The sequence below is a fragment of the Oncorhynchus masou genome, chromosome 7 (assembly GCF_036934945.1).
Source record: "Oncorhynchus masou masou isolate Uvic2021 chromosome 7, UVic_Omas_1.1, whole genome shotgun sequence".
In the NCBI taxonomy this organism is placed as follows: domain Eukaryota; kingdom Metazoa; phylum Chordata; class Actinopteri; order Salmoniformes; family Salmonidae; genus Oncorhynchus; species Oncorhynchus masou.
The window spans coordinates 16497898-16519644 of record NC_088218.1 but is presented as its reverse complement, the minus strand read 5'-3'; the positions used below and the strand labels follow the sequence as shown (position 1 = coordinate 16519644).

The following is a 21747-nucleotide window of genomic DNA, read 5'->3' as shown; positions in this document are numbered from 1 at the left end:
CCAGACCCCTATCCCTCCTATCCCTCCAGACCCCTATCCCTCCAGACCTCCTATCCCTCCAGACCCCCAGACCTCCTATCCCTCCTATCCCCCAGACCTCCTATCCAGACCTCCTATCCCTCAAGACCACCCTCCTATCCCTCCTATCCCCTAGACCCATCCCTATCCCTCCTATCCCTCCAGACCTCCTATCCCTCCAGACCTCCTATCCCTCCAGACCTCCTATCCCTCCAGACCTCCTATCCCTCCTATCCCTCCAGAGACCATCCCTCCATCCCTCCTATCCCCCATCCTATCCCTCTATCCCCCAGACCTCCTATCCCTCCTCCTATCCCTCCAGACCTCCTATCCCTCCTATCCCCCAGACCTCCCTCCTAGACCTCCTATCCCTCCTATCCCCCAGACCTCCTCCAGACCTCCTATCCCTCCTATCCCCCAGACCTCCTATCCCTCCTATCCCCCAGACCTCCTATCCCCTATCCCCCAGACCTCCTATCCCTCCTATCCCTCCTATCCCCCATCCCTCCTATCCCTCCTATCCCCCAGACCTCCTCCTATCCCCCAGACCTCCTATCCCTCCTATCCCCCAGACCTCCTATCCCTCCCCCCAGACCTCCTATCCCTCCAGACCTCCTATCCCCCATCCCTCCCTCCTATCCCCCAGACCTCCTATCCCTCCTATCCCTCCTCCTATCCCTCCTATCCCTCCTATCCCCCAGACCTCCTATCCCTCCTATCCCCCAGACCTCCTATCCCTCCTATCCCCCAGACCTCCTATCCCTCCTATCCCCCAGACCTCCTATCCCTCCTATCCCTCCTATCCCTCCTATCCCTCCAGACCTCCTATCCCTCCTATCCCCCAGACCTCCTATCCCTCCTATCCCCCAGACCTCCTATCCCTCCAGACCTCCTATCCCTCCAGACCTCCTATCCCTCCAGACCTCCTATCCCTCCAGACCTCCTATCCCTCAAGACCACCTATCCCTCCAGACCTCCTATCCCTCCTATCCCTCATAGACCTCCTATCCCTCCAGACCTCCTATCCCTCCAGACCTCCCCTATCCCTCCAGACCTCCTATCCCTCCTATCCCTCCAGACCTCCTATCCTATCCCCTCCAGACCCCCTATCCCTCAGACCTCCTATCCCTCCAGACCTCCTATCCCTCCAGACCTCCTATCCCCAGACCTCCCTCCAGACCTCCTATCCCTCCAGACCCCTATCCCTCCAGACCTCCTATCCCTCCAGACCTATCCCTCCAGACCTCCTATCCCTCAAGACCCCTATCCCTCCAGACCTCCTATCCTCTCCCACTATCCCTCCAGACCCCCTCCCTCCAGACCCCCTATCCCTCCCCCTATCCCTCCAGACCTCCTATCCCTCCTAGACCCCCCCAGACCTCCTATCCCTCCAGACCCCCTATCCCTCCAGACCTCCTATCCCTCCAGACCTCCTATCCCCAAGACCTCAGACCCCCTCCCTCCAGACCCCACTCCCTCCAGACCCCCTATCCCCAAGACCCCCTAGACCTCCTATCCCTCCTCCTCCCTCCTATCCTCCAGACCCCTATCCCTCAAGACCCCCTATCCCTCCAGACCTCCTATCCTCCAGACCCTCTATCCCTCCAGACCCCCTATCCCTCAAGACCACCTATCCCTCCAGACCCAATATCCCTCCAGACCTCCGAGCTCTCCAGACCTCCTATCCCTCCTATCCCCCAGACCTCCTATCCCTCCCTCCTATCCCTCCAGACCTCCTATCCCTCCCTCCAGACCTCCTATCCCTCCAGACCTCCTATCCCTCCAGACCTATCCCTCCAGACCTCCTATCCCTCCTATCCCTCCTCCTATCCCTCCTATCCTCCCCTCCTATCCCTCCAGACCTCCTATCCCTCCTATCCCTCCAGACCTCCTATCCCTCCCTATCCCCCAGACCTCCTATCCCTCCAGACCTCCCTATCCCTCCAGACCTCCTATCCCTCCATCCCCCAGACCTCCTATCCCTCCTATCCCCCAGACCTCCTATCCCTCCTATCCCTCCTATCCCCCAGACCTCCTATCCCTCCTATCCCCCAGACCTCCTATCCCTCCTATCCCCCAGACCTCCTATCCCTCCTATCCCCCAGACCTCCTATCCCTCCTATCCCCCAGACCTCCTATCCCTCCTATCCCCCAGACCTCCTATCCCTCCTATCCCCAGACCTCCTATCCCTCCATCCCCCAGACCCCTCCTATCCCCCAGACCTCCTATCCCTCCATCCCCCAGACCTCCTATCCCTCCTATCCCCCATCCCTCCAGACCTCCTATCCCTCCTATCCCCCAGACCTCCTATCCCTCCTATCCCCCATCCCTCCTATCCCTCCTATCCCCCAGACCTCCTATCCCTCCTATCCTATCCCCTCCAGACCTCCTATCCCTCCTATCCCCCAGACCTCCTATCCCTCCTATCCCCCAGACCTATCCCTCCTATCCCTCCAGACCTCCTATCCCTCCTATCCCCCAGACCTCCCCTCCTATCCCTCCAGACCTCCTATCCCTCCTATCCCCCTATCCCTCCAGACCTCCTATCCCTCCTATCCCCCAGACCTCCTATCCCTCCTAGACCTCCTATCCCTCCTATCCCTCCAGATCCCTCCTATCCCCCAGACCTCCTATCCCTCCAGACCTCCTATCCCTCCTATCCCTCCTATCCCTCCCCCATCCCTCCTATCCCTCCTATCCTCCTATCCCTCCTATCCCCCAGACCTCCTATCCCTCCAGACCTCCTATCCCTCCTATCCCCCAGACCTCCTATCCCTCCTATCCCCCAGACCTCCTATCCCTCCCCTCCTATCCCTCCTATCCCTCCAGACCTCCTATCCCTCCATCCCTCCTATCCCTCCAGACCTCCCCCCAGACCTCCTATCCCTCCTATCCCCCAGACCTCCTATCCCTCCTATCCTCCAGACCTCCTATCCCTCCAGACCTCCTATCCCTCCAGACCTCCTATCCCTCCTATCCCCCAGACCTCCTATCCCTCCTATCCCTCCAGACCTCCTATCCCTCCTATCCCCCTATCCCCAGACCTCCTATCCCTCCCCTCCAGACCTCCTATCCCTCCATCCCTCCTATCCCCCAGACCTCCTATCCCTCCAGACCTCCTATCCCTCCAGACCTCCTATCCCTCCAGACCTCCTATCCCTCCTATCCTCCAGACCTCCTATCCCTCCCCCCAGACCTCCCCTCCTATCCCTCCAGACCTCCTATCCCTCCTATCCCCCAGACCTCCTATCCCTCCTATCCAGACCTCCTATCCCCCAGACCTCCTATCCCTCCTATCCCTCCAGACCTCCTATCCCTCCAGACCTCCTATCCCCTCCAGACCTCCCCTCCTATCCCTCCTATCCCTCCAGACCTCCTATCCCTCCTATCCCTCCAGACCTCCTATCCCTCCAGACCTCCAGACCTCCTATCCCTCCAGACCTCCTATCCCTCCTATCCCTCCAGACCTCCTATCCCTCCTATCCCTCCAGACCTCCTATCCCTCCTATCCCTCCAGACCTCCTATCCCTCCAGACCTCATATCCCTCCTATCCCTCCAGACCTCCTAACCCTCCTATCCCTCCAGACCTGCCTCCTATTAATGACCTCCTATCCCTCCAAATCCCTCCTATCCAGACCTCCTAACCACATAGTGCCTGTAGATTAATGTCTGTTGCTGAAAATCCAGAAACATTAGGCTAATGCTCGAAGCAGTAATGGACTCATATCCGGCATGAACATGCAGACACAGCACACATCACATTGGTTAAAATGTTTAACATGGCCACTTACTCTGTGTGTATGTGTATGTGTGTATCTTTACAGGAGAAGAGGAAGAGGCAGACAGAGATTGAGAACAAGAGGAGACAGCTGGAAGATGACAGAAGACAGCTTCAACACCTAAAGGTATACACACACACACACACACACACACACACACACATGCACGCACGCACGCACGCACGTACACACACACACACACACACACACACACACACACACACACACACACACACACAAGCCTTTGTGTCTCTGTTTAGTACCAGATAGAAACACACTTGGCTGTCATAGACTGTTAACACAAGCTTGGAGATAAAGCCTGCTTCGATGCACACTACATAGCCTCCCTGTTATCTCCCCTCTAGCTGACTTGACCAAAGCTAAAATAGCCCTTTGATAACCCTTCACACACTGACTGAAACACCAGCCTCTGATAAAGTAGTGTGTGTTAGAACACCACCAATGACCTTGTGTGTTCCCATTCCTGTCTTCTCTGTGTGTGGCTAAAACGGGGTACAGTATGTGTGTGAGAGTGGTTTCCTGCTCAGAGGGAGTGGGTCACAAATCTGTTTCCTCTGACCAACCCTCTAGGGATTGTCTCTAGACACACACGTACACACACCGTCACACACACACAATGAGTTCTACAGCGGCTGTTTCTAATTAGGTGTCTTTTGTGATGATGTAATGCAGCCCGGAGATTTTGTGATGTAACCATGGAGACCGTGCACACATATGGTAGAGAAGTAAAAGTTTGAGAGTAGAGTAAGGTGTGTGTGTGTGTATATGAGTGTGTGTGTGTGTGTGTGTGTTTCCTTCCATTGTCAGTAGTGTAAGTATTTTTTACACCAGAACAATGAACAGCGTGCTGAGCTGGGGAGGGGTGTGTATATCCAATTATGGCGGTGGAGGATTGTTATGCAGCATTATGGGAAATGTATAGACATATTTGCTTAATGGAGAGAGAGAGAGAGATAGAAAAAGAGCGTGATGGATGAGAGAGAGTGAAGTAGAGAGAGAGAGAGGGAGAGAGAGAGAGAGAGAGAGAGAGAGAGAGATAGAGAGATAGAAAAATAGTGTGATGGATGAGAGACAGTGAAGTAGAGAGAGAGAGAGAGAGAGAGAGAGAGAGAGAGAGAGAAAGAGTGTGATGGATGAGAGACAGTGAAGTAGGGAGAGAGAGAGAGAGAGAGAGAGATAGAAGAAGAGCGTGATGGATGACAGACAGTGAAGTAGAGAGAGAGAGGGGAGAGAGAGAGAGAGAGAGAGAGATAGAGAGGGAGAGATAGAAAAAGAGCGTGATGGATGAGAGACAGTGAAGTAGAGAGAGAGAGAGGGAGAGAGAGATAGAAAAAGAGCGTGATGGATGAGAGACAGTGAAGTAGAGAGAGAGAGAGAGAGAGAGAGAGAAAGAGAGCGTGATGGATGAGAGACAGTGAAGTAGAGAGAGGGGGGGATGGATGGATGGATGAGGAAAAGGGGAGTGTTGTTTGTATATTCTTCTTCATCATATGGTTGGAATGCACATAAAACTGTCAGGAGAATGCTGGGGAGAGAAGGACTACTCCTTTTTCCTGGAGCTGGTCTAGCTGACAGGAGAATGCTGGGGAGAGAAGGACTACTCCTTTTTCCTGGAGCTGGTCTAGCTGACAGGAGAATGCTGAGGAGAGAAGAGAAGGCCTACTCCTTTTTCCTGGAGCTGGTCTAGCTGACAGGAGAATGCTGAGGAGAGAAGAGAAGGCCTACTCCTTTTTCCTGGAGCTGGTCTAGTTGACAGAAGAATGCTGAGAAGAGAAGAGAAGAGAAGGCCTGCTCCTTTTTCCTGGAGCTGGTCAAGCTGACAGGAGAATGCTGAGGAGAGAAGAGAAGGCCTACTCCTTTTTCCTGGAGCTGGTCTAGCTGACAGGAGAATGCTGAGGAGAGAAGAGAAGGACTACTCCTTTTTCCTGGAGCTGGTCAAGCTGACAGGAGAATGCTGGGGAGAGAAGGACTACTCCTTGTTCCTGGAGCTGGTCAAGCTGACAGGAGAATGCTGGGAAGAGAAGAGAAGGCCTACTCCTTGTTCCTGGAGCTGGTCTAGCTGACAGGAGAATGCTGAGGAGAGAAGGCCTGCTCCTTTTTCCTGGAGCTGGTCTAGTTGACAGAAGAATGCTGAGGAGAGAAGGCCTGCTCCTTTTTCCTGGAGCTGGTCTAGTTGACAGAAGAATGCTGAGGAGAGAAGGCCTGCTCCTTTTTCCTGGAGCTGGTCTATGTAGCTGACAGTATCGCTGCCTGAAATATACACTTAGAAAAAATGGTTCAGAACCCTTTTTGGTTCCAGGTAGAATCCTCTGTGGAAAGTGTTCTACATGGTACCGAAAGGGTTCTACCTATAACCAAAAAGGGTTCTTCAAAGTGTCTCCTATGGGGACAGCCGAAGAACCCTCATTGGTTCTAGATGGCACCTTATTTTTCTAAGAGTGTACATACCCTAAATACCTTCCTCTGTGAGCATGGGATTGAACCTATATTTCCTACTGTCTCTCTACCCTCTCTCTATGCCCTTGCTCATTCTATTCTACCTGTGTGTGTGTGTGTGTGTGTGTGTGTGTGTGTGTGTGTGTGTGTGTGTGTGTGTGTGTGTGTGTGTGTGTGTGTGTGTGTGTGTGTGTGTGTGTGTGTGTGTGTGTGTGTGTGTGTGTGTGTGTGTGTGTGTGTGTGTGTGTGTGTGTGTGTGTGTGTGTGTGTGTGTAGTCGAAGGCTCTGAGAGAGCGCTGGTTGTTGGATGGGGCTCCAGAGGAAGATGAGACTCAGAGACGTATTCAGGAGGACGAAGAGAGGACTAAGGCACTAGAGAAGAGCATCCTCTGGTTAGTACACACACATACATACACACACATACGCACACACACACACACGCACACACATACACACACACGCCGTTGCCGGTCGTTGTTGTCGATAAAGCAAAGTAACTCTTTACTTTCTCTTTAATACTCTTTCTCCACACACTCCATTCATGTTTAATTAATGTGTGTGTGTGTGTGTGTGTGTGTGTGTGTGTGTGTGTGTGTGTGTGTGTGTGTGTGTGTGTGTGTGTGTGTGTGTGTGTGTGTGTGTGTGTGTGTGTGTGTGTGTGTGTGTGTGTGTGTGTGTGTGTGTGTGTGTGTGTGTTTGTGTGTATGTATGTGTGTGTGTGTGTGTGTGTGCGTGCGTGCGTGCGTGCGTCTGTATCAGCCTGGAGCAGGAGATAGAGGAGCTGGAGAATCCGGTCGTGACCAAAGAGAACAGAGGAGGTCAGTTCTACTGTTAATTAAACTGTTAACATTCTGATCATTATTTTCCATGTGGTATTGAATTGTTTCCATTTGTTGAAATTACCCAAAATTTACCAACATTTACTGATTATATGATGCAAACTATTTTCTATGACGGGACTTTATTCACATAAAAACAGTTGGATGGAAACCTGGCTATATTTTTGTTCATGTAGAGCCGAACCAGCTCCCCCCTCTCACTCTCCTCTTTCTCTCCACCTCTCTATTTCCCCCCTCTCTCCTCTCCCTTCTCTCCCCCTCTCTATTTCCCCCCTCTCTCCTCTCCTCTTTCTCTCCCCCTCTCTATTTCCCCCATCTCTCCTCTCCCTTCTCTCCCCTCTCTATTTCCCCCCTCTCTCCTCTTCTATTTTTCTCCCCCTCTCTATTTCCCCCTCTCTCCTCTCCCTTCTCTCCCCCTCTCTATTTCCCCCTCTCCCCTCTTCTATTTCTCTCCCCCTCTCTATTTCCCCCATCTCTCCTCTCCCTTCTCTCCACCTCTCTATTTCCCCCTCTCTCCTCTCCCTTCTCTCCCCCTCTCTATTTCCCCCTCTCTCCTCTTCTATCTCTCCCCCTCTCTATTTCCCCCTCTCTCCTCTCCCTTCTCTCCCCCTCTCTATTTCCCCCTCTCTCCTCTTCTATTTCTCTCCCCCTCTCTATTTCCCCCTCTCTCCTCTCCCTTCTCTCCCCCTCTCTATTTCCCCCCTCTCTCCTCTCCCTTCTCTCCACCTCTCTATTTCCCCCATCTCTCCTCTCCCTTCTCTCCACCTCTCTATTTCCCCCTCTCTCCTCTCCCTTCTCTCCCCCTCTCTATTTCCCCCCTCTCTCCTCTGCTCTTTCTCTCCCCTCTCTATTTCCCCATCTCTCCTCTCCCTTCTCTCCCCCTCTCTATTTCCCCCTCTCTCCTCTCCTATTTCTCTCCCCTCTCTATTTCCCCCCTCTCTCCTCTCCCTTCTCTCCCCCTCTCTATTTCCCCCCTCTCTCCTCTCCCTTCTCTCCCCAGCTGTAAATGGAGTATCACAGAACCAGAGTCCTAGAAGAGAACTAACAGGAGTAGAAGCCAAGCTGTTGGGTCCCAGTCCAGACCAGGCCAGCGCTGAGAACCCTGTTACCCTGGTCTTCATGGGCTATACAGCTCTGGAGGGTGAGACAGCAGGGGAAGTGGGGGAGGCAGGGGGGACAGAGGGTGGAGACGGCTCAGTCAAGGCGGAGTTTGTGATGCTACCAGACGGGGAGGTGAAGGAGGTAAGAGAGGGGGAGACAGAGACCCAGGCAGCAGCCAATGGGAGTACGGGTGAGAAGGGGGAGGCAGGGGGGGGAAATGGGGGAGGAGGGGAGGTGGGGAGAAGGAGAAGAAACAGAGTTGCAAGTGTTGCACAGTCATGTGAGTGTGTGTGTGTGTGTGTGTGTGTGTGTGTGTGTGTGTGTGTGTGTGTGTGTGTGTGTGTGTGTGTGTGTGTGTGTGTGTGTGTGTGTGTGTGTGTGTGTGTGTGTGTGTGTGTCAGAGGAAGAGAGACTTGAGTGCGTACGTGTGTATGCGTGTCTGATCACACACTTATCAGGACTACAAAACCAAACAGTCCGACTCCTCCTGCCAAGCAGCAAAAACTACAGCCAACACCAACCATATACAGCCAACAGACACTGGAGAATCAGTACTACTTTGTATTACTGTAGTAGTACTACAACAACAACCTACAGCCAGGACAATATACACTAGACTATGTACTACTGTAGTACTACAATAACAATATACAGCCAGGACAATATACACTAGACTATTTACTACAATAACAATCTACAGCCAGGACAATATACACTAGACTATGTACTACTCTAGTACTACAATAACAATCTACAGCCAGGACAATATACACTAGACTATGTACTACTCTAGTACTACAATAACAATCTACAGCCAGGACAATATACACTAAACTATGTACGACTCTAGTACTACAATAACAACCTACAGCCAGGACAATATACACTAGACTATGTACTACTCTAGTACTACAATAACAACCTACAGCCAGGACAATATACACTAGACTATGTACTACTCTAGTACTACAATAACAACCTACAGCCAGTACAATATACACTAGACTATGTACTACTCTAGTACTACAATAACAACCTACAGCCAGGACAATATACACTAGACTATGTACTACTCTAGTACTACAATAACAATCTACAGCCAGGACAATATACACTAGACTATGTACTACTCTAGTACTACAATAACAACCTACAGCCAGGACAATATACACTAGACTATGTACTACTCTAGTACTACAATAACAATCTACAGCCAGGACAATATACACTAGACTATGTACTACTCTAGTACTACAATAACAACCTACAGCCAGGACAATATACACTAGGACAATATACAATAACAACCTACAGCCAGGACAATATACACTAGACTATGTACTACTCTAGTACTACAATAACAACCTACAGCCAGGACTACAATAACAACCTACAGCCAGGACAATATACACTAGACTATGTACTACTCTAGTACTACAATAACAACCTACAGCCAGGACAATATACACTAGACTATGTACTACTCTAGTACTACAATAACAACCTACAGCCAGGACAATATACACTAGACTATGTACTACTCTAGTACTACAATAACAACCTACAGCCAGGACAATATACACTAGACTATGTACTACTCTAGTACTACAATAACAACCTACAGCCAGGACAATATACACTAGACTATGTACTACTCTAGTACTACAATAACAACCTACAGCCAGGACAATATACACTAGACTATGTACTACTCTAGTACTACAATAACAACCTACAGCCAGGACAATATACACTAGACTATGTACTACTCTAGTACTACAATAACAACCTACAGCCAGGACAATATACACTAGACTATGTACTACTCTAGTACTACAATAACAACCTACAGCCAGGACAATATACACTAGACTATGTACTACTCTAGTACTACAATAACAACCTACAGCCAGGACAATATACACTAGACTATGTACTACTCTAGTACTACAATAACAACCTACAGCCAGGACAATATACACTAGACTATGTACTACTCTAGTACTACAATAACAACCTACAGCCAGGACAATATACACTAGACTATGTACTACTCTAGTACTACAATAACAACCTCTAGTACAGCCAGGGACAATATACACTAGACTATGTACTACTCTAGTACTACAATAACAACCTACAGCCAGGACAATATACACTAGACTATGTACTACTCTAGTACTACAATAACAACCTACAGCCAGGACAATATACACTAGACTATGTACTACTCTAGTACTACAATAACAACCTACAGCCAGGACAATATACACTAGACTATGTACTACTCTAGTACTACAATAACAACCTACAGCCAGGACAGTATACACTAGACTATGTACTACTCTAGCACTACAATAACAACCTACAGCCAGGACAATATACACTAGACTATGTACTACTCTAGTACTACAATAACAACCTACAGCCAGGACAATATACACTAGACTATGTACTACTCTAGTACTACAATAACAACCTACAGCCAGGACAATATACACTAGACTATGTACTACTCTAGTACTACAATAACAACCTACAGCCAGGACAATATACACTAGACTATGTACTACTCTAGTACTACAATAACAATCTACAGCCAGGACAATATACACTAGACTATGTACTACTCTAGTACTACAATAACAACCTACAGCCAGGACAATATACACTAGACTATGTACTACTCTAGTACTACAATAACAACCTACAGCCAGGACAATATACACTAGACTATGTACTACTCTAGTACTACAATTACAACCTACAGCCAGGACAATATACACTAGACTATGTACTACTCTAGTACTACAATAACAATGGGGAAATCTGAAATGGAACCCTATTCCCTATAGTACTTTGGGCCAAAACACTCCCACAGTGCACTAGTATAGGAAAAGGGCTGCTGTTTCAGATGCAGCTAGTACCTCCAGACTGATCAAACAAAACCTCCCTCACTGTGTACTACTATTTACTACGATGTATTTCTTCTGATATGGATCATTCTTTTATTTTGATTGCTATTTTTATATTTTTCTGTCTTGACATTTATAGTGTATTCTGTGTGAACTTCTGTAATTCTATTCTATTAATATTGTCTTTATTATTGAACTGGATGTGCCGTCACGTTATTGTTGAAAAGAAAATGTAGCAGGTCTTTGTATTGTAATGTGTCTGCTATCGGAGCCATCTGGAAAATGTCTATCATTGTTTTTTAGTCCAGAATATGAAGAAGACATACATTTTGTATATTTCCCTGTGTATCGAGTATTTATCAGTCAGTTTCATATTATATTGTCTCTGTAATATAGTTTCACAGTGTGAACAGTATTCAAATATATTGATATCAAGTTTTATACAATGTATTTATTGGTTTGGTTTCTGCCAAATCATAGCCAGCCACACTCTGCATGCAAGCTTGTACCATCATCACAAATCAATAGGTAAACCAATCAATCAATTCATCAAGCAACCACACCATGTCGTCTGGTACATCTCAGATAACATTATGATCTCTGTTTTAAACTGTCCATCCCATGTCGTCATCTCTATCTCATCATCTCAAGTCATTTATACTCTACTTACATCTAGTAATCTATTGATCTCTATTCATCTCCTCATTAGACTCACTATGACACTGTGCAACTTATAAACACATTTCACTATTTTATTTTTTATAAATGTAAGGGATGGCTGATTCACTGTTTGAGTCAAGCCCGGTGATTGTTTTAATGCTGATGCTTGTGAATTTTGTTGAGTCAGTGATGTTGAATCTTCTGATGTAGCATTAACTCTAACTCTGATTAGTGTTGTTATTGATCGTAATACTCCTCATCAGGTCTGATCAGTATCATTGATAACTATATCCATCATCACGGCATATTGCTTAACATGAATGTAATAATGGGTTCTATTGGGATCGAAGGGAAGGTGAAACCTGTCGTCAGCAGAATAAACCTTCCATTCCCAGAGACTCTCTGGTGTCTGTGTGTTCCATTACCCTGCTCTACAGTGTACACTAGGGAAAAGAGAAAGGGTGGGGTCTGGGATGAGAGAGGGAGGGAGGAGGGAGAGAATGGAGACTGGAGAGGATAGCTTGAATGAAGCGAAATAGAAAGGGGAGAGGGAGGTGGAGAGAGAAGGTGGGGTTAGGGGGAGAGAGAGAGAGAGAGAGAGGAGCAAGAGAGTGAGAGATTACAGATCTCTCGCTAAAACCAGGGAGTGTGATGGTCTTCGGTTAGTTGGGGTCGTTTATGGGTCAGATCCATACACCATAGATTACCTCTGCTTTTTTTTATGCATTGAAAATAGTAACAACTGTTTCAAACCACTTAATACAACAACAACAAAAACAAGCAAAAACACATGGGTCAAGTATGTGAAATGCTTTTGAATAATTGATTGATTACCCAGCATGGAGTTTGTACCTAAATGACAATTCCATTGGTTTCCATTGTATCCAGCATGCTAATCTGCTGCTGAAGTATGAAGAACGTTGACATTTTGACCCAGCAGGTCTGGTTCAGAGTCCTGAAGTTACCGAAATCACACAGCTGCTCCTCCTCAGTCAGCCCTGTAATAGACAAATTATGCCATCTGTTGGCCAATGCATGAACTACAACCCTGTATGGAATTTGTATTTTCTGAACGACATGAACTGATTGTGAAACAGGAAAGAAGCAGCATTCGTTGTTTAGTTGCACAGGTTTGCGAGTCAGCTATCCAATACTAGAACATAATAAATCAATGTGTGTCAATGAAAACCATTCTTCGTTATTTTTTCAGGTAAACAAATGCAAAGGAATGGTATGGTTTCACAGTTATTTTGGTCAAGTTTCGGCCGAGAACATTAAGAGAATGTTATACCCACCCTTTAATGAACCAATCAAATTGCGATGCTAGGTGTAAGAAGTGCCCGCCCATTTCGGGTTCTTCCAAGTACCTTGACCAATCAACGAACGCCTCGGTGTATTCAGCCATTTTGTATGAAAATCAAGGAAACCTGCCGCCGCTCCAGAGACCTGTGGATTATATCGTACGATGGAAGGGTGAGTGAAAAAGATGTAGTTTCATATCGAAAAGAAACGGAAATAATCTAACCGTAGTTTGACTTTTTTTTAATATATATTTTTATATACAGCCATGCTGTTATGGAATCTGTTTACTATATTTGTGTTTTCTAGTAGTTTAACGTTTAGTTTGAGACGAGATGATGCTTGAGACTTTCAAACAAGGCTAGCTAGTTAGCATTGTCTGCGCGTGAGCGTGTCCGGAAGAGATGTGAACTAGTTAAAGTTAAGACTTAATAAGGGTTGTTTAAAAAATAACAATAACGCTAGTTGCAGTTTTTTCTTGTAGACGAAAAATAACCACCTTTTAAAGTATTGCCAAATGTAGTTTAAAGAACGCCCATCTTGAATCAACGTGTCTTTGTAGCTAGTTTCCGCATTCCATATGTGCGCTCGTGTTTGTGGAAGGCGAATGTGGTGTGTTCAGGATTAGGTTGAATTGTCGAATAACTCTGGTTATTAGCTGGTCAGGGAACATTTCAATTCAACGAAGTGAACTAACGCAACTTTTCACGAGTCAATTCCGTTTCTAGCGAACTATGAACTTCATAAAGTTAGTAACTAAACTCCCCCTTTCGTCCTGTATTTCGTCGTCTCCTCTCTTTCCCCCCCTTTGTCTCTACAGACACAAGTTAGATGCTGATCTGTATCCTATGGGACCTGGCTACGTCACAGACATAGAGTAAGTCTGCTGATAGTTTGATTGTAAATATAAATCTAAAATGTAATGTAACATTTTGAGTGATTTGCTTATTGGTTGATCTTTTAGGACAATGCACCCTGCCCTGTTTGGAGTAACTCAAATGAGTAACCCTCCTTTTCTCTCTCTCCCCAGTGTCTCAGTGGGTACCAAGGTAGGCATCTTTTCATTCACTATTTAATTACTGTTTTTTTTTTCTCTGTCTTTACTCTCTGTCTTTTTTTCCCTGTCTTCTGTGCTAAAATGTTGGTTAAAGTCTCTCTCCTCTCTGGCTGTTAGCATGAGTGTCTTCTCATTGTCTCTCTGTCCCAGTCAGTTTTCTAGCCTGGCTGTAACAGTAGCTGTATTGTAGAGAGATGGAGTGAGGCTGCTGGGCCACTCCAAACATGAGCACCATTGACTGACTGACACAGAGCAGTTTCATTAACTGTAGTCTGTTTGAGCAAGACTATCTGTCTGACAGACTGCTCCTCTCCAGTCATAACTCTGTTAATACATTTACCCAGGTCGTATTTGTTGGTGCACGTAGCAAAACCTTTTGCAACAGAAAATAGAAACACGTTTGTTATTGAGCATGTTCATGTTTTCTTCCAGTTAGTGCTTAGTGAATACAACCCAGCTAGGCCTGTCTCTGTCTCCATGATGTATGTGGTTATGATCATTGTGAATGTTCCTTTCTCTTCCAGAGGGGATCTGATGAACTCTTCTCCTCCTACATCATGACCCCAGGTGTGTGTGTGTAGCTGATGGTTAATCAGAATGTTCTGTGCTGTTCTCTAGTAGCTAATGGCAATGTCTGTTAAACAGAATGTTCTGTGCTGTTCTCTAGTAGCTAATGGTGCTAACGGTAAGAAGTTAAATTAAAAGGTGTCTGTGTTTGTAGCCAATGGTAATGACAGTAAGAAGTTCAAAGGTGAGATGCGGAGCCCCAGCGCTCCATCGCGTGTCATCCACCTGCGCCAGCTGCCCGGGGACATCCAGGATTCTGAGGTCATCAGCATGGGAATGCCCTTTGGGAAGGTCACCAACCTTCTGATGATGAAGGGAAAGAACCAGGTACACGCGCACACTACAGGTCCTTTGCCCTAAAGGTGTTCACACACACTATAGGTCCTTTACCCTAAAGGTGTTCTCACACACACTACAGGTCCTTTACCCTAAAGGTGTTCTCACACACACTACAGGTCCTCTACCCTAAAGGTGTTCTCACACACACTACAGGTCCTTTACCCTAAAGGTGTTCTCACACACACTACAGGTCCTTTACCCTAAAGGTGTTCTCACACACACTACAGGTCCTCTACCCTAAAGGTGTTCTCACACACACTACAGGTCCTTTACCCTAAAGGTGTTCTCACACACACTACAGGTCCTTTACCCTAAAGGTGTTCTCACACACACTACAGGTCCTCTACCCTAAAGGTGTTCTCACACACACTACAGGTCCTTTACCCTAAAGGTGTTCTCACACACACTACAGATCCTTTACCCTAAAGGTGTTCTCACACACACTACAGATCCTTTACCCTAAAGGGGTTCACACACCCGGCTGATCTTATGTGTGTGTGTGTGTGTGTGTAGGCGTTCCTGGAGATGAACACTGTGGACCAGGCTCAGACCATGGTGAACTACTACGCTACGGTCACCCCCCTCATCAGACAGCAGCCTGTATTCATGCAGTACAGCAACCACAAGGAACTCAAGACCGACAACTCACCTAACCAAGTGGTAAGAGGACACTTCCACCATTGACCCATACCAATATGAGACTCACTAACTTGTATGTCTGTAGCACATTTGTAAAGCACATTTGTAAAAATCAGTGTCTTTGTCATATGCAGAGGTTACAGCATAGTGCCCACAGTACAATGTAATAACAGTGTATGTTTGCTCCCCCCCCCAGAGAGTCCAGGCAGCACTGCAGGCGGTGAATGCTGTCCAGGGTGGCACCATGTTGGGCTCTACCATGTCCGGTATGGGGGGTGTAATGGGTGCTACCATGTCAGTTGGAGGGGGAGAGATGGGAGCCAGAGGCATGGCCACCCAGAGCCCTGTCCTTAGAGTCATAGTAGAAAACCTCTTCTACCCCGTCACACTGGAAGTCCTGCACCAGGTACGCGCACTCCAGTGTTTCTTAGTCATGTGTGTTCAAATGGTGTTCTTTTGCTTGTTGTCAAAATGCCTGCAGCAGGGATGTAACCCATGTGTGTTCTCCCCTGTAGATCTTCTCCAAGTATGGGTCTGTTCTGAAGATCATCACCTTCACTAAGAACAACCAGTTCCAGGCTCTGGTCCAATACGCTGACCCCATGACGGCACAGCACACCAAAATGGTGCTTACACCCCCACCCTTCTAATAAACCTCTGATTTCTCCATCTCTCTCTCTGCCGTCTCCAGATGGTCAGAACATCAATAATATATGATGCAAATGAACTTGCCTGAACTTCCTCACCCCTAATCCCTCTGTGTCCCTGCAGTCTCTAGACGGTCAGAACATCTATAACGGTTGCTGTACTCTGAGGGTGAGTTTCTCCAAGCTGACCAGCCTTAATGTGAAGTTTAACAACGATAAGAGCCGTGACTACACCAGACCTGACCTTTCTACTGGAGAGCAACACAACCCTCAGCCTGGAATGGACCAGCACGCGATGGCTGCTGCCGCCTTCGGTAACACACACACACACACACTTTAGACCGGTGTTTCTCAAACTTTTTTGTATCAGGTGCTAGCACGTAGCTACCAGGGTGCTCTTCTGGAGACTGTCAAACTGACAATGAAATTAGATTCATGTCTTTTTCCCTCTCCCTCTCTCCCACCTTCTATCTCTTTCCAGGGTCTCCAGGTCTGATCTCAGCATCTCCTTATGGACACGGATTCCCCCAGGCCTTCACTCTACAGCAGGCTGCAGGTACATCCCCACATTAACACAGTCAGCTGGTTCACTCTACCTGGAGCCTACTACAAACCTGTTCTTACTCAGTTTTTTACATAGCTATTGCTACATTGTCAAATCATCGGTCGGTCTACTCCAGCTGCACAGGTTGTCCCCGGTGCTTGAGATAATGTGTGTGTTTCTTTGTGTGAGTCTAGGTTTGTCTATGCCCGGTGCCTTGGCATCATTCGGTATGGGTCCAGGGGGCATGGCCGCTAGTCGTCTCGGCCTGCAAGCCCTCGGCGGTGGAGGAGGACAAGCTGGCGTCCTATTGGTCAGCAACCTCAACCCAGAGGTCAGGACTGTTACTACCCACACACTCTTTCTCTCACCCACAAGCACACCAGAGTAAACTTTTCCTCTGGGCCCTTTAAATGGGTGTCTCCACAGTTTAGAACGAACAGTCTTATGTTATCTTCCATTTCATGGCTTCCTTTTTTGTCTATTCTTGAGTTGCTGGAGACACAATAATCCTTATTTAGAGACACCCCCCATGTTATTGTACTGTATTATCTGACCTGTACTGTTGCATTGTTAATCTCTCTTTTCTCCTCCTAATGTTGCCATAGTGACAGTGTTTTAATTTAGACACTTGTGTTTACTGACCTTGTTCTTTTCTTTACCTCCTTTTCTTTTATTCTCTCTCCTTCCCCATCTCATCCTGCTCTTTGCCCTTTATAAAAACTCACTCCTATGCCAACTGTCTGTCTTCTCATCTTTCTCTCTCCCTCTCTCTCCCTCTATCTCTCCCTCCTCTATGTGATCCTCCCGTGGACCTCTTGGCTGCTGACTGCTGGACTCCATCCCTCCATCCCTGACTCCACTCTCCTCCCCCACTTTACCCCTGTCCCCTCCCTCTTTCTCTCTCCCCCTCCCTGGTTCCTCTACCTCCCCCTGCTGTTTATAAAGAGCGTTACACCAAACTGCCTCTTTATTCTCTTTGGTATGTTATCAGCCTTTCGTTTCCCTTTATGACTTTAGATTTTACATTTACCTACTGTTACCAATAATATTATATCATCACTGTACCTACCTCATTCAGTCTTCATTTACCCTTATATTGACCTAAATATTTATGTTTATTATTTTATCATTCTTTAATCTGTTTCACTTTATATATATTTATTTACCAATTGGTACTGAATCTAACTATCTGTTACCTGGGCTGGTTTTCATGTTGTGGTCTGTCTGTCTCTGAATCAGAAATCCAAGCTCTCCTTTACATGAATCAGTCGTTTCATTTCAATGGCCAAAAACTGAGTAGTGTGGTGGTATAGAACCTGTTGTCTGGGCATTACAGTAGTCTAGTCTGTCTGCTGTTGATCAAGACGATCACATTACAACTAAGTCTCTTTCTTCATGAAAAAATGCATCTGGTTTGGAGTGTGTGCTGTGTTTTAACCTGTGTGTGTTCTCCAGGTGTGTATGGCGACGTGATGAGAGTGAAGATTCTGTTCAATAAGAAGGACAACGCTCTGGTCCAGATGGCTGATGGCACACAGGCTCAGCTAGGTACTGTGTGTATGGGACCGTGCGTCTGTGTGTTGTGTGTGTTGCAGTAGTTGGTAGCACGTGTGTCTGTGTGTTCTGGTGTTTGACGGGCTTGTCTTCTCCTCAGCGATGAGCCACCTGAACGGGGTGCGTCTTCATGGCCGGTCTCTACGTGTCTCCATGTCTAAACACACCACCGTACAGCTGCCCAGAGAAGGTATGTACACACACTACCATGTCTAAACACACAGCTGCCCAGAGACGGTATGTACACACACTACCATGTCTAAACACACAGCTGCCCAGAGACAGTATGTACACACACTACCATGTCTAAACACACAGCTGCCCAGGGAAGGTATGTACACACACTACCATGTCTAAACACACAGCTGCCCAGGGAAGGTATGTACACACACTACCATGTCTAAACACACAGCTGCCCAGGGAAGGTATGTACACACACTACCATGTCTAAACACACAGCTGCCCAGGGAAGGTATGGGCCGTCTAACATCCACTACTGTTGTCATGACATGTTGTACTCTATCCTATTCAAGGCCATGAGGACCAGGGGTTGACTAAGGACTATGCCACCTCTCCTCTCCACCGTTTTAAGAAGCCTGGCTCCAAAAACTACAACAACATCTACCCTCCCTCTGGCACACTGCACCTCTCCAACATACCGTACGTACACACACAACATCCCCTTTATGTTTGAGTGTCCTATTGCTTTCTCTGCTAATGCTTTCTCTTTCTCTCTAGTCCTGCAGTAGGGGAGGAGGATCTGAAGGCACTGTTCAGCAGTTCAGGAGCTTCAGTCACGGCCTTCAAGTTCTTCCAGTAAGTCTCAACACACAGCTATACTTTTATGACATCACTACCTAATGATCAAATCAAACTTTATTTGTCACATGTGCCCAATACAACAAGTGTAGACTATATCGTGAAATGCTTACTTACAAGCCCTTAACCCAACAGTGCAGTTCAAAAAGAGTTAAGAAAATGTTTACCAAGTAGACTAAAACACAATAACAAGGTTATATACAGAGGGCACCATTACCGAGTCAGTGTGCGGGGGGGGGTACAGGTTAGTTGAGGTAATTGATGTGCTTGTCTTTATGACATCTTTACCTAATGATGCAATAGTCTTTGGCATTGCTACCTGACGATGTAATGGTCTTTATGGCGTCACTACCCAGTGGTGGAATGGTCTTTATGGCATCACTACCTGATGTTCTAGTCTTTATGGCATCACTACCTGACGATGTAATGGTCTTTATGGCGTCACTACCCAGTGGTGGAATGGTCTTTATGGCATCACTACCTGATGTTCTAGTCTTTATGGCATTACTACCTGATGTAATGGGGAATCCTCTTTCCTGGTGTGTGTATAGGAAGGACCGTAAGATGGCTCTGATCCAGATGAGCTCAGTGGAGGAAGCTGTTGAGAGTCTCATCGAGTTCCACAACCATGACCTGGGAGAGAACCACCACCTCAGAGTGTCTTTCTCCAAATCTACCATCTAACACAATCTCACACACACACACGTAACTACAGAGTACAGACCAAACCTGTTCATCAGAATGCCTTCCACGTCGTTTGTATGTCAAGTCTTATTCCACACGAGACACACTTAATCATTCCTTTATACTTTTTTAAATGTTTTTATCATTATTTTTACACAATTATTTACGTTTACTATGGATATAATCGGTTCATATTTTATTTTAATAGTTCTACTTCTATGGAGGGAAACTCACAGAACTCTCCAAGATACACATCTAGTCTTTCTGTTTCTAGGTTACAATGTTTTATTTTTTCCATTTGATTTACTTAAAAACATATATATATTCAATTGATGAATGTTTTCTGTTTCTACTGTCTGTCCTTGGGATCTTCACCACTAGTCATATTGATCTAACAAAATGCCTTTCTGCAATAGTCTAGTGCCTTAACCAGACCAGCTGGCTAGCCTTTCCATGCTATTACATTGATTTTATACGATTGGACTCTCAAATAAGCTTTTTATTTGAACATCAATAATTTGATTTGAAATATATGGCTGTGGTCTTCCCTTTGATTTCTAGATGTACACTATGCATTCCATTTGTATTTTTGTAACATTGGTAGTTCTATACTCGTTTGATATCTACCAGTCACTGCGCATCAAGTCTTAATTCTTGCTCCAGAGGTGCCACTTAAAATCATGCAGCATTTAGTCTTTAGTGCCTACTTCACCCCTAATATTTTACACACACATGCAATAATCCAATTTTATTTTTTACAGCCTTGGATATTTAGTGTCTACAACACAAACGTATTTATTACCTTTGTTCTGGCACTGACTGTCTATATATGGCTTTTGCTATAGATTCTTCTGTAGCATAAACGGTTTCATGTAGCTATTGATGGTTGATGTTATTGAGGACCAAAGTACCTACCACCCCTGCTACTTAAACGATCCATGTCAGTTTAAAAGACACCGTTCTAAACTCTCTTTTCTCCCATTGGTTTGATTCTATGGTCCAAATTGACTGCCTCTAGGGATTTGATTTTGTTTTTATTTTATACCTGATCAGTCAGCCACTAGATTTAAAAATCGTAATTTTGAGTGAGTTATACCTTGAATTTGTGATATTTGGTTTCTTGTCCCATTTCTTTTTAATTATAGTTAAATTCCTCTGTTGGTAGAGTACTTTAAGCATGAATATATATACTGTATGTTGACCTAGTTGATGATATCATAGTTGATAGCTGTGATGTAGTTTTGTATTCCTCTCCTGTATTCCTACTTTTATTTTCCATTATGTGTTTTATTGGGGTCCGGGATCAACAGGATGTGATGTCATGAAGCAGTGGGGGGTTTTTGTCTGTCTATATTTAGTGTTTTTCTACCACAGTGATTTGGATTAAAGATTCCATTTCATTCCAACATGTATATTTTGATATATAGTTAACAAACGTTGATTCCAACATGTATATTTTGTTATAAAGGTAATGCCAGCTTTCTCTGGAGGGCTGTAAAGATGAGTTTTGTATCACAAAGAAATTAAACTTAATGGAACACAGCCTTGTGTCTGTTTCTGATGTTGATTTCCAAATGGCCCCCTAGTCTCAAGGCACTACCCCTGGCCCCTACTCCCTATAGGCACACTTGTAGATCTGAAAGGATTTGAGAGGTTTTAAGCAAGCTTCTCTGCCTTCTGATAGGCTTGGGAATCGGGTCAATCCCTGTATGGCCACTTGGTGGAGCCAGAGCCATGTATACAGTATACATCACTATCCAGGAAAATAATATGGCACTAGGTGGAGCCATTTCTCGCTCTGACTCCTCATGTCCCACTTATAACCAT

General features: G+C 46.1%; 2 protein-coding genes across 2 annotated transcripts in view; both read left to right on the top strand.

The window, feature by feature from the left end:
* The window catches only part of LOC135543068 (paralemmin-1-like), a 21102-nt gene extending 8407 nt beyond the window's left edge, over window positions 1-12695 (top strand). Inside the window, exons 3-7 of the mRNA XM_064970164.1 lie at window positions 3845-3925; window positions 6533-6648; window positions 7016-7074; window positions 8096-8430; window positions 12660-12695. Of these exons, the coding sequence (XP_064826236.1) occupies window positions 3845-3925; window positions 6533-6648; window positions 7016-7074; window positions 8096-8430; window positions 12660-12695 (627 nt within the window). The remainder of the gene's footprint in view (window positions 1-3844; window positions 3926-6532; window positions 6649-7015; window positions 7075-8095; window positions 8431-12659) is intronic.
* Window positions 12696-13143: 448 nt separating this feature from the next.
* On the top strand, window positions 13144-21462 carry LOC135543380 (polypyrimidine tract-binding protein 1-like). Its single transcript, XM_064970591.1, has 17 exons — window positions 13144-13244; window positions 13891-13947; window positions 14101-14119; window positions 14652-14694; window positions 14849-15021; window positions 15547-15693; window positions 15869-16078; window positions 16188-16298; window positions 16444-16633; window positions 16801-16875; window positions 17058-17194; window positions 17809-17842; window positions 18319-18411; window positions 18518-18607; window positions 18951-19077; window positions 19156-19233; window positions 19788-21462. Exons 1-17 carry the CDS (start codon window positions 13237-13239, stop codon window positions 19918-19920), a joined length of 1725 nt encoding a protein of 574 aa, XP_064826663.1. The 5' UTR covers window positions 13144-13236; the 3' UTR covers window positions 19921-21462.
* Window positions 21463-21747: the final 285 nt, after the last annotated feature.